General features: G+C 40.4%; 1 protein-coding gene across 3 annotated transcripts in view; it reads left to right on the top strand.

Moving 5' to 3' along the window:
- The window catches only part of MEGF10 (multiple EGF like domains 10), a 187,821-nt gene that overhangs the window by 117,722 nt on the left and 56,239 nt on the right, over positions 1 to 13,860 (top strand). For all 3 annotated transcript variants that reach the window (XM_016953721.4, XM_001158953.7, XM_024356719.3), the window contains exons 9-12: positions 1,627 to 1,839; positions 8,863 to 9,037; positions 10,346 to 10,466; positions 11,270 to 11,433. In XM_016953721.4, coding sequence (XP_016809210.2) covers positions 1,627 to 1,839; positions 8,863 to 9,037; positions 10,346 to 10,466; positions 11,270 to 11,433 — 673 coding nt within the window. The remainder of the gene's footprint in view (positions 1 to 1,626; positions 1,840 to 8,862; positions 9,038 to 10,345; positions 10,467 to 11,269; positions 11,434 to 13,860) is intronic.

The following is a 13,860-nucleotide window of genomic DNA, read 5'->3' on the forward strand; positions in this document are numbered from 1 at the left end:
AGAGCCAGAGGTAACCAGAAAAGCATCGAAGGGGCTGGTCCAAGTGGCTCATTCCTATAATCCCAACATTTTGGGAGGCTGAGGCGGGAGCATCACTTGAGTCTAGGAGTTTGAAACCAGCCTGGGTAACATAGCAAGACCTCATCTTTACAAAAAATTTAAAAATTAGCCTGACATGGTGGCGAGTGCCTGTGGTCCTAGCTACTCAGGCGGCAGAGGTGGGAGGGTCAATTGAGCCCAGGAGTTCGAGGTTACAGTGAGCTATGATGGCACCACTGCACTCCAGTCTGGGTGATAGAGGCAGAACCTGTCTCAAAAAAAAGTATCAAGATTTGTCCTCTACACTAAAATAGAATTCCTCCCACCCTGGTATTGTTACTTGTTGCACCCTATCATTAAAAATATGCAAAGTTTTGTGGAAACGCTATTTCTTTGAAGTATGTTTCTTTTCTGCTTCTTTTAAGTGTGGTTGAATTTGTTATTATGCCTTACTGCTCACATGATACAGATCTAAAAAATGCAAGGCTGACCTACATTTTGGACTCTGGTTCTGGCCTGACTTGAGAGCCACATGGGAAGTGGCTGCCGAGACAAAGTGTACCCTTCTTGCGGCAAGTGCTCGGCTGGGCAAAGCCCTGTCTCCTTCCCTTGGCAGAAACCTCCCCTTCTGCTGCAGAGAGCCAGTCACCTGGCCTAGTCAAAAAGAAACTTGGCTAGTCTAAGAACTATTTGTGCTTTCCATGGAGCAATGAGAGATCATTTTCTCTTTTCTATCACGATTCCCTCTAGCAACTCAGCTCCCACCTCATTCGTCTTACCTAGAGCATATCCTTTCTCTTGGACAGAGCTCCAATGCCACTTTTAAAAAGATAATAAAGTGAATTTTTGAGGGCTGATCTTTACTCCTTGCCATTTGGCAGCCCTTCTTCCCAACAGAGGGCAATACCCCACTAGCCAAACACTTCGTGTTAGAAAACTCCAAGCCTTCCTACTGGCAGGCACTTCCCATGTTGGAATCGAGGACGTCTGATTTTGGTAGCTCAGAGTTTCCCAGATCTAAAGAGGACTTGGCTTATTAGTTAAAGAACTTTCTAACTGAGGAGGAATGATTACCATTCAGCTTTGAGTAAGAGTAGAAACGTGGCTAAGATTAAAAATTAATGTCCACATAAAAGCCAAGAGAATTAAAATTTAGTTTCAAATTTGACACAAAGTTTTCTCTTTGGAATTGGGAAAGTATGTTTTGAAATTTCATAATTATGGACTAACATTTGAAAATTTTTTCCCCATTTTCTTAGTATCTATTAAAGTGCTATGTAACTTTGGCAAGCACCAAGTGTAAACATGCCTCGTGTCCTAAGCTCCTATTTTTGTTTTGGTTTCATTTTGTTGCTGTTGTTATTTGTTTTGTTTTTGTTTTCTACAGGTCATGCTGCTGTTACTACAATATGTAGCCAGAGTAATGTATCTTAACGCTTTTCATCCCTGTAATGGGACAATCACTAAATAATTGCAAGACCAAAAAGCAGCTTCGATTTATGCATAACAAAACCATTCCAAATTAACTGTTTATTTTCACATGGCACTAACTAATCTTTCTTCTTGCTTCTGCCTCTTGCTTGGTAGGTGCCAGGATGAGTGTCCTGTTGGGACCTATGGCGTTCTCTGTGCTGAGACCTGCCAGTGTGTCAATGGAGGGAAGTGTTACCACGTGAGCGGCGCATGCCTCTGTGAAGCAGGCTTTGCTGGCGAGCACTGCGAAGCACGCCTGTGTCCTGAGGGGCTCTACGGCATCAAATGTGACAAACGGTGTCCCTGCCACTTGGAAAACACTCATAGGTGAGTGTCAGCTTCCCCTGGAAGGACGTGTCCTGTGAAAGTTTTAACCTTGGTTTTCAGGATTTGGAAGGAGGGATTGATAGAGTGATTCTCACCCCAAGCCCCCTCCTGCCTCTAGGCTACTCTGGGCAGGAATCGCCAAGTAAAAGGAAGACATTTTAACTTAATGTGTGATGGTCTACATTTGAGGTGCTAAAATTGTTCAATGGTTTACTGGTGGATAGCAAATTCTATTCTCTATTAATGACCACTGATAAAGACAAAATTTGCTGAGGTTAGTAGAACTTTCCCTTAAGCAAGGGATTCTGTGACATTCCCTTAGAAGCAAAGATGCAATGAGAGACAAGGAGTTTAGCCAAATTTAGTATGCAAAAATATCAAAAAGTGATTCTTACTGCAGCATCTTTTATTCGACAGCACATCTGTGGAAGAAAAAAAAAGGCTAGAGAGAGGAAGTGAACTGGTGGAAGTTTTGTGAAAGTGTTTCACATGTGGCTGTCACATGTGAAATATCTTTTTCGAATTGATTACTCTGACATAGAACTCACAAGGGACTTTTAGCTCAAAAACCTCTCCAAGAATTTGAGAACAGGAAACCACGATCCTACCCACCCTACTCTACCTTGTCTGCCCTGAAAATGTCTTCTTACCCCTGTTTCTTCTTTCCCTCCCCCAGGGACCAGATACACATAACTTAGAATTCTGGGCCTCCTTTGCAGACTGCTGGAAAAGCTGAGTTTGACAAAAATGTAGTGCGTTATATAGCAGTTCAGATCTTACTAGAATTACTTTATTTGCATTCAGCACAGCTGTTACTTCATTTATACTTCTGAAAGATAACTCATAGCCACATCAAATCCCAAATGCATAGAAGTTAAAAGTAAACAAAAGCGTGTGGTTGGTCTCTTCTTTAAACCATTGTTAGTAACAAAAATATAGAGTTTGCACTCTGTGTGTGTGTGTGTGTGTGCGCGCATATGTGTGCTGTAATACATTTTAGTGGGACATACGAAAGAAGTGTATTCTCAATATGATTCAAGTAACTTTGTAAGCCACATTAGTCAACTTTGGTTTTCTTCATTGGAAAATATTGCCTTTCTTTACTTGACAAGTTTACGTAAATATTTGGGGGAATAAAAATGAATAATCTCCACAGGGTTTTGTTTTTCAACTCTCTAATATTTAAGGAGCTGGCAGGATTAGGGACAAGTCATGAATTTGGGTCCCTTTCCTACAGTATAAGTCTTATTGCAGCAAAAAGTAAGCCTCATGTAGTGACAACTAAGAACATTACACCAGTGTGCTGTTCCGTTGTACATAGAGACAACTGAAATCAAATGGAATAATAAATCTATGCAAAGGAAGAGCTCTGCTATGAGAAGAATTGGAGAAGCAGAGAGCATGTTGGTTTTGTTGGAATTGGATACCATATTAGTAGTGGCAAGGTGCAAAGTGGAGAATTAGTTAATTGATGGCAATACTGTGGTAATTTTGACATAGGTCATATGTACCTAAGCATATATGTGTTAACAAAGAAGTACATGACATTTTTTGACAATTACATAGATCAATAACACTAAAATCTGTCTAATATTGTATACCAAATAATCCGAATATTTTAAAAAATCAGTCTTTTCATGATTTTGTAAATCATGAAAGGTATTTTTAAAGATTAGCTTTTACGAATTTCTATTAAAACAAGTTTAATGTTGATTATATGACTCTATCTTGTTGAATTAATCATTGGAGCCATCTATCTAGTTCTTATATCTTAAACTTCTATGTGTAAAATTCCTGGAAGCCCAAGGTCCCTTCAAACCAAAAGGCATAGAATCCTTGTATTAATTGAAAGTCTAGTTTGTTCACATTAGCATTTATCAAGCAAGTGGAGCCTTGCTGTTACATAATTTATGATATACTAAAGCCTTCCATTATAATTAATGAGATAACAAATACAGTGTAAATTAATAATGTACATTGTCTTTAGGTACATATTGAGTTCTATGGATATACACATTGACATATATTTTAGCCATATAGTTGGGTAAGGGTTTGAATCAGGTAGCTTTTGCAGCATTAAAAAACAAACAAACAAACAAACAAAAAAACTACTCCAAACCTAATGACATAAAATAACAATTATTTACTAACTGATGATTTTTTGCTTGACTATGTGGGCTAGGCTCAACTTGGTGGTTCTTCTGCTGGTCTCCTTGTGTTCAGCTGGCAGATCAACTGGAGGCTAATTGGTCCTGGATATCCTCACTCACATGTCTGGCATTTGGCTGGGTGATGGGGGTGACTGAGCCACACATCTCCAGTATCTAGCAGGCTAGCCTGGGCTTTTTCACATGGTGACTGGTTTCTAAAACAGAAGACAGTACAGACCCCCAACATACACTTTTTAAGCCTTTGGTTATGTCATGTTCGCTAATATCCCTTTAGATAAGGCAAGTCATCTAACCAAGTCCAGATTCAATATACCCCACCTCTCGATGGGAGGTGTTGCAAAGAATTTGTAGCCATTTTTATTTTGCAATCTATCATAGAGCTGAAATGAATTTAAATATATTTATAAGTAATATTAGTATTTCAAACTTTAGCAGTATTATTGAGCCTAAAGATATTCACTGTGACCTGGACTTTTCAACTGAAAACTAACTGTTATGGTGGAAATAATTTTGAACAAGAAAATAAAATTTGAGATTTAATAATATTCCACATGCAATATAGAGAGATAGATTAACTGCTTTTGGTAATAAAGACATTTAATAGCCATGGACAATCCGGATGTGCCTATTTGCAAATGTCATGTAATTGTCATTATATTTGATCATTAATAACATCTAAGGAAATGAATAAAAAGAAGTTCAATGACTCTGTTTCAGCCAATATTATATAGTATTGGACTTTTGTTGTAATTCAACTATTAAACAGTTTCCTGGAATATATGTATATAGTTATATGTGTTTATAAAATGACAACTATTCCCATATGTGTATAATCCTATTTTCATATACACAAAGCAATCTGTTCTTTAGACAGAAAACAGGTAATGAGTATATCACCCTTCAACCTCCAAACTGCTGCTTCTACAACAACATGTAAATCTCATTACCAATTAAGCTGCCTGCATGAGAACCCATCAAATGCCTCCAAAGTGCTCTAGCTTCCTACATCTAATTATAAATTGCAGAATACTAATTTTGGTGTCAATCAATCTGAAAACCAGTGTGCTGCACTAACACTCACTGGGGGGCATTGAATATCAATTTCTCAGCCTGCCTCTTGCTTTGTTGAATTCATTGTCATCCAAATTGTCTATTTTCTTTAACATTATGTCTACACCATGAATACTGTTTTCTACTTTTCAATGTAAAGTAATATTTTCTACCAAAAATATCATTTGTTTTACAATATGTTAAGATAAGGTAGGCTACTTAAACCAATCTATCACTTGAAATATTTCTTTTCCCTTTATCAAATGTAAGGACTTACTGAAGTAAACTTAAAAATTTCCCGTTTTTTGTACAATATTTGTTTTTACTGATCCTGTTGACCCCTTTATATGTGCCAAATTCTAAATCTTAGCAATTGTCCTTCATGTCTGGTCCCCTCAGCAGGCTGTTAGCAAACCTCCCTTTTCTTTGGTATAAAAGCAAACCTGGGTTCAAGTTTGATTCTGCCTCACTACCTGTGTGAGACTTTGAATAAATAATTTACCCTTTCTAGGCCTCTATTTTCTCATTTATAAAATGGGATCATACCGTCTAGGATGGTTGTGAGGATTGAACTAAATGGTGCTCAGCACATTGCTGAGACTTACTCAGTGCCCAGTAAATGCTGACTCCTGGTCTGTGCGTTCACTTACAATATCATCACAAACATGGTGACATTCATGAGTTGTTCTCTGTGATTAATGGCTATTTCCTTTAAGCCAAGACTTTGACATTTTAAAAACGAATTTTAGAGGAAATCTTCCCCTTTGTATACATATGTACTGAGTATAATTTAACATTGTTCAGTGACTCTGAGATGTCAGGGAGAAGCAGATTAATGTGGGAAAGCTAGATCCCTGGAGTCACATCCGCTGTGTATCACCTGTGGCATTTTCACTTATTCATTCAATCTGCATTTACTGTGGGCCTACCATGTGCCCGTGAAAGGTGGCAAAACAGATTTAATTCTGGCCCTCCTGGAACTCACAGTGTAGAAGAGAAGGAAGACATTAAAGGACTGGAAAAATAAACAGAATTATAGATTGTGAAAAGTGAGATGGGAAGAAGGATCAGGGTGGTAAGGAAGAGTGTAAGTGGAGAGACCTACCTTCAATTTGGGTGGACAGGGAAGGTTTCTTTGAGGAAGGGATGTTTAAGCTGAGACTGGAAAGACAAACTGGAGAGAAATAGGCAGAGAGTAAGGAAACTGCATCCTAAGAACATGGAATAGCCCATGTGGACGCCCCTAAGTTGAAAAAAAAAAATGATGCTTTTACAAACTAGGAGAAATCCAATGTGGTCAAGCATAGCAATAAAGAGAGAATAATGATGAAAGAAGAGGTTGAGGAGTAGGCAGTGGCCAGATGATGAGGCCCCACGGGCTGTATTTAGGGTGATTGTATATCAGGTTTCACAAGGACAGTCTGGTTTAGGCCTGTTGTCCTAGTATAATTATTAGCAGCTCTCTCTTCACTCTTAAAAATGCCCTGGTTTAGACAATAAATTTTATAGTCACTGTAGCTATATTAAACAGTCTGGATTTTTTTCTAAGGGTAGTGGGGAGCCTTTGCAGAGTTTTAAGAAGGAGAATGATATGATTTACTCTTTAGGTGATAAGGCATGAGTGGAGATGGGCAGCACAGTTGGAAGGCTGTTCAGGAGGTGAGGAGATAGATGGCATTGGCTGGAGCAGAATGAGGACAGTGAAGATAAAGGGATGTGGGTGGATTCAAAATATATTTTGGAGTTAGAATGGTTAAATTCTAGTGAGGAGGCAGAAGAAGTTATCAAGAATAACCCCTAGGCCAGGCATGGTGGCTCACGCTTATAATCCCAGCACTTTGGGAGGCTGAGACGGGCAGATCACTTGAGGTCAGGAGTTCGAGATCAGCCTGGCCAAAATGGTGAAATTCCATCTCTACTAAAAATACAAAAATTAGCTGGGCATGGGGCACACGCCTGTAATCCCAGCTACTCGGGAGGCTGAGGCAGAAGAATCACTTGAATGGTGGAGATTGTAGTGAGCTGAGATCGTGCCACTGCACTCCAGCCTGGGCGACAGAGAAAGACTCCATCTCAAAAAAAAAAAAAAAAAAAACTTCTAGATAAACTAAGTGACTGATGGTGCTATTTATGAAAATTTGGACAATTAGGGGTAGATACTGAGGGAAAGAACAAGGGCTCAGTTTTTGTTTTTGTTTTTGTTTTTTTTTGAGACGGAGTCTCGCTCTGTCCCCAGGCTGGAGTGCAGTGGCGTGATCTCGGCTCACTGCAAGCTCCACCTCCCAGGTTCACACCATTCTCCTGCCTCAGCCTCCTGAGTAGCTGGGACTACAGATGCCCACCACCACGCCCCGCTAATTTTTTGTGTTTTTTAGTAGAGACGAGGTTTCACCATGTTAGCCAGGATGGTCTAGATCTCCTGACCTCGTGATCCACCCGCCTCAGCCTCCCAAAGTGCTGGGATTACAAGTTTGAGCCACCATGCCTGGCCCAAGGGCTCAGTTTTTGACATGTTAAGTTTGAGATGCCGTGGAGATGCCATGTGACTGCTCAAGGATAAGAAATTGGCCCAAGGATAATAGAAGATAAGCAGACTTGAGTAGTTCTAAGTAGATCTGAGACTCACGCCCTGGTCCTGTGAATCTAAACCTGCACTCAAGAAACCACCTTATATGTAGAACTGTACTTAGGTATTCTTCATGCCATGTTTTCTGAGTGTTTGATGAATTTCTAGGCCCTTGCCTGTGAACACTAAGGTGCAGCAGGGGTCTAAAAGTATATTTAAATAAAATTCCAAAAATGAGCACCAAACTGTTCAACCCACAGGAATTTTCTGAACAAGGAGGAGGAGGAATATAGGATATAAGATTATGGGGCGTGGCTGAGACCCTCACTTGGCAGACTAGGACATCAGGCCCAAGGAAGCTGTATTTCACTGAGGCTACTTAGGTAGTGGGAGAACTGGGATTACATCCTCAGTCTTCATCCCTCCCAGGTTGTCATTCTTTCCAAGAGTAGAAAATCTATGAACAGTCCTCTGATGGGAGGTCACTTAGCAAATGTATGGATATGACACAGGTGTTTGTTTTTGGCCCTAGTTAAGGGAGGGTTTTAGCTCCATCAGGCAAGGAAGACCATCTTTAAACAGTCTTCCTGTTGTCAGGAGAACTAGTTTGATTGTTAAGATTTTCTAGTGGTGAGAAGCACATGTGTTTTGAGCCAGCATGCCACAGAGGGCCCTATTGTGTCAACTCACTTACGCGTGCATCTCAGCGCAGCTGATATGTCCATTTGCTATGGAGCAACAGCTGGTTGCCTGGTGGGTCAATGCGGCTGCTGTTTCAGGTGGAGACAGCTGCCAGCTACCAGGTATAGGGAACTGAGAGGAGAAACAGGCTGACAAGGTCACTGCTTTTGGTGTTCCTGGGACATCATACTAGTTAACTGGTTTGGTATTGTCCATTGGATGGAGTTTTTTTTAGCTCCTCTCATAGAGTTGACCTCTTACAAAATTAGTGCATTCAATTTAAGAGAATTAAAAAGAATTTCAGACAAAAGGATGTGGTTGTAATACATCCTGCTAGAGATGATGCTGATGATGCTGATTTCATACAACGTTCCTGTAGTACCCATCAGGTTTCAGCCAATTAATTAAATCATACCAAGCCTGGGAATGAAGTTTGAATTATTCTGCATGGAATTACCCACACATTTAGTGATCATTGCTAAAGCAACATTTGCACAGAAGTTGGGTGTCATGTTTACCCCAAAGTGACTTATTCCTTTCATCCATGTCTCTCAGCTGTCACCCCATGTCTGGAGAATGTGCCTGCAAGCCGGGCTGGTCAGGACTCTACTGTAATGAGACATGTTCTCCTGGATTCTACGGGGAAGCTTGCCAGCAGATCTGCAGCTGCCAAAATGGGGCAGACTGTGACAGTGTGACTGGAAAGTGCACCTGTGCCCCAGGATTCAAAGTGAGTGACTAGGGCTCTGGAGGAAGGAGAAGAGGGGTGCGGTGTGAAGCATCTCAGTACCATGATTTATATGACCTCCAGTGAAATACAGTGAATGTGCTAAAGTCATCCACATCATTAATGAGAGAGAGAAAATGAGGGGAAAAATGCTAATAGAGATATAAGGAATTACCTTAGAATAATGACTGCGAAAGCTGGTAAAACTATAAATGTGGCATTAATTTTTAATATAAACACATGTCAGAAAGTATATTATAATTATTCCTTAAGTAATTTATTTTATTGTGTTTTATAGGTGACAAAGAAGTTACTTTTCCAAGTAGATTATTATTGTTGACAGCTTTTGTTTTTAATTCCACAAAATTTGAAGACACATCGAGTTAGCATTTGTAATGTATTTACATTCTGTAGTTGGTAGTACATAAGTTTTTAGGTCCCTTTGAAAATCCAGACCCTATAAATATGTCTGTATTCCATGCATAATAGAGCAGAATTTTGCTTACAGTTTCTAAGATTTCGTAGTGATAGGCTAGGAATCTTTGCTTTAAAGGAGAATGTGTTGTTCTTGAATTATTCCTTCCCATTTTAAAGAGCACATTGAACTATGAAGAATGTTGATGATTATTCCAGAGCACATAATGTAGAACTGGTGGATCATAAAGTCACAGAGCTGAGAGGACTTTATAAAGGGTTTTCTAACCTATGTCATAACCCTTTGGTTCAGCCCTTGAATTAGCTTTGTCTTAAGAGTCCCTTCTGTTTTGAAAGGAGATGACCTCCAGTTGCCTTTGGTAGCTTAATTCTGCGTTTAAAGCTCCCTGTCGGATAAAGTGAATCATGTTGCTGAATGTGTTCTGTTGTTGCTTTGCTTTACCTACTAAAAATATTACATATCATACAAGGATGTCTAGGAAGGGTTGAGATCTAATGTATAGTTCATATTGATGTTTATTTATTGAGAGTAATTTTACAGATACAATTTATTTTTATATATCTACTTGTCCGAGCAATGAAAAAGGGTTTTTATTGTTGTTTTGTTTTAGTTCTGCTATGAAGGCAAAGCTAATGTAGGTGCGAGCTTTTTTGGATCCCATTTAATAATATATCCTAAACATAGACCAGCTAGTGTTGCCCTTAAATTTCTAAAATTTGTATAGTGGTGACATTATGACAAAATTTTAAAAATACAGTGTGTTAAAATTAGAGAGGAAGTATAATTAGCATTGCCAAGATATATTTTTGTTTATTTGTGTTGGCCTTATTTCAGTTGGCAAAATTGAATGCATTTTGCTACTTGTACCTGTCTAGGGAATTGACTGCTCTACCCCATGCCCTCTGGGAACCTATGGGATAAACTGTTCCTCTCGCTGTGGCTGTAAAAATGATGCAGTCTGCTCTCCGGTGGACGGGTCTTGTACTTGCAAGGCAGGTAAGAATGGGTAAATAAGTCTTTAATTTGATCCTGGTCACGTTATCTCCTAAAGACACAAAAAAGAAAAACCTTAACCAGGGTACTAGCTCCAGTTGCACCAAAATTCAGTGTCTGACCTCCACAAGCCCCTCATCCAGTATGGGCTGGAACGCTTTCCTGAGTCAAGGGAAGAGGCTCACATTAGATGATCTCTGAAGTCACTGCCAGCTCCAAAAGTCTCTGTGTCGGTGCACTTTTGGGAAGAGTAAACAAGCAGACATGTGTTCATGCCCCTAAATTGACTGGCTTGGAATCATGACAAGAAACGCAGCCAAGCACCAATTTTATATGAGCACTAGAACGTGTCCATCCATAGGTGCAGCCAGGATCCTGGATATACACAGTTGCTGGTTAATGGGGTCCTGCTTTAAAGATGGTGTTGTGTTTTCAAGCAGAATCCTTCGTCTCCCTTCCATATAAATATTTCACTTTCCTGATCTGAACAAAACTCAGCATTCCACAGTGTGCATCACTGCCCATTAAAGGTGCTTTGACTCTATATCTCTTTTTCAGTAGTCCACTAGTATGCAGTGCTAGCATCCTCAACAGATCACACAACACACATGGCTGTTTGGGTCCTCAGGGGTGCCTTCTGTTCATTCCTGATGGAGGCCTAACTTGGCAGAACCAGTGCTCTCTGCTGCTGTGGCTGGGGCTTGCATCTCCAAGGCGTTTCTAAAGAGAAACGTGGTTTGGAAAGGCTCAACAAGGCTCCCTGCTGCCTTTGTTCGCTCACATGCTCTGGCGTTCTTGTCGCACAGGCTGGCACGGGGTGGACTGCTCCATCAGATGTCCCAGTGGCACATGGGGCTTTGGCTGTAACTTAACATGCCAGTGCCTCAACGGGGGAGCCTGCAACACCCTGGACGGGACCTGCACGTGTGCACCTGGATGGCGCGGGGAGAAATGCGAACTTCCCTGCCAGGTATGCACAAATCAGCGCCCTGACGGAAAACGCCTGTGAGGAACTGATGTTGTAAAGTTGGCTTCTTTTTGCAGTTTTCCTGACTTCAAGTGGCTCACTGTGAACCCAACTTCGGTAACTACTGGAAGAATCCAGGTATTTGGATTCAAATTGGACGTAGGATTGGAAAAGAGATAGACATGGAAACTGGTTAGATAGGCTCTGCGAGAATTTCTTCCTTCTTTTCCTTCATCTTGTTCAGTTTCCTCAACCCCCACCCTTTACTTTCTGTTTCTTATTCACCCATCTCTTGGTGGCAGCCAGTGAACAGTACTGGTCTCCAAATATTTTGTTTCCATTATCATGGAAATCTCCCTGCCTTTATGGTAGAAAGTGGCAGGGAGTTGAAAGGAGGGTGGTGACTGATGTCATAGAAATGCTCATGGAAGTGTTGAAAGAAGGTTTGGAAACAATGTCTTTTAACATAAGTATCTCTGGAGCCACAAGAATTTCTTAAGATGTCCCTATAGCTCACTCTATTCCCTTGACCTACTTTGGAGATACAGGTCATTAGAAATCTCATACTGCATCTACCTCAAGCTGTCAGGGAGTGCAAACGGGAAGTGCATTCTGGAGTAAGCTGCTGATTTCTTTTCCATCACTCTTTCTTTCTATAGCAATTATTTTCTCCTGAGCCATTAGGCATTCTCTCTGTGGTGTGTGTTCTCTGCCTCCAGGACATCATCTGATGGCGAGTTAACAATGTGACCCCCTGAACTGGGCCCCTGGAGAAGGGCCTTCCACAATGCTCTTGTCTCTCTGGGCTTCCTCCTCATTAAGTACAACCCACTTCCCAAAGTAGAAAGGATCCCACTCATGGATATCCCATGGACAGAGCTGTCAGCTTTGCTGCCTCTCATCAGTCTAGTGAACAAATTATCAGTACTTGGAGATGAGCTTGAAGATCACTTTTTACTCCCTATCTGATTGTAGACAAAGCAAAGCCCCTGGCACAATCTCGTCCTTTTTCATACCTTAGAGGAGTTAGTAAATCAGTGAAGGCTGAGGGTTTAGTGGTTCATATCATGACAAAACTAAATCCTGTGTAGCTGTATCAAACATTGGTGGGGTCTACAAAATGATTGTTTTCTTTTTCTTATTTTAACAAGTTCTAGACAAATAATTATTCATCTAGCACCCACTACCTGTCTATGCTGGTTCCCATGTTCCTCCTCTGTGGTAATTCTGTACCCCTGTTTCTCTTAGTTCTTGGGTGGTGTTGGGAAGGCTTGTAGTGCCTCCCTCATTTTCCAGGATCTGTGGTGAAAGAGCTGAACTTTCCATTCTTTCTCCATAAACAAAACAATCATGTCTATGAGGAGTCTTGTCTCCATCAGACCATCCAAACTGACGTGCACATGAAAATATAAAAGATCTGGAAGGGGAGGAGCAAGGAGGTGTGTCAACTCATACTTAGGACTGTGAGTCAGGATATTTTGTGTGGCTTAGACTTCTTCCTGAAAAGCAGGATAATAATCAGAGAAAAGTAACAAAATATCTTCATTTTTCTTTATAGTACCATGTATCTCATTGGCAACTTATGGCAATGAACTTAATTCAATTAAAACTATAAGTCAGTGTGGCGATTCCTCAGGGATCTAGAACTAGAAATAACATTTGACCCAGCCATCCCATTACTGGGTATATACCCAAATGACTATGGATCATGCTGCTATAAAGACACATGCACACGTATGTTTATTGCGGCATTATTCACAATAGCAAAGACTTGGAACCAACCCAAATGTCCAGCAATGATAGACTGGATTAAGAAAATGTGGCACATATACACCATGGAATACTATGCAGCCATAAAAAATGATGAGTTCATGTCCTTTGTAGGGACATGGATGAAACTGGAAACCATCATTCTCAGTAAACTATCGCAGGAACAAAAGACCAAACACCGCATATTCTCACTCATAGGTGGGAATTGAACAATGAGATCACATGGACACAGGAAGGGGAATATCACACTCTGGGGACTGTGGTGGGGAGGGGGGAGGGGGGAGGGATAGCATTGGGAGATATACCTAATGCTAGATGACGAGTTAGTGGGTGCAGCGCACCAGCATGGCACATGTATACATATGTAACTAACCTGCACAATGTGCACATGTACCGTAAAACTTAAAGTATAATAATAAAAAAAAGAAATAACAAAAAAACTATAATTTTTAAGATTAGTTTATAATTTAAAAATTTTTTAAATTATAAATATTTTAATATTTTATAAAATATAAATAGGCAGGAGAATGGTGTGAACCCGGGAGGCAGAGCTTGCAGTGAGCCGAGATAGCGCCACTGCCGTCCGGCCTGGGTGAAAGAGTGAGACTCCGTCTCAAAAAAAAAAAAAAAAAATGACCCTGACCCACACAAAAAAGCTCT

The sequence above is a fragment of the Pan troglodytes genome, chromosome 4 (genome assembly GCF_028858775.2).
Source record: "Pan troglodytes isolate AG18354 chromosome 4, NHGRI_mPanTro3-v2.0_pri, whole genome shotgun sequence".
NCBI lineage: Eukaryota > Metazoa > Chordata > Mammalia > Primates > Hominidae > Pan > Pan troglodytes.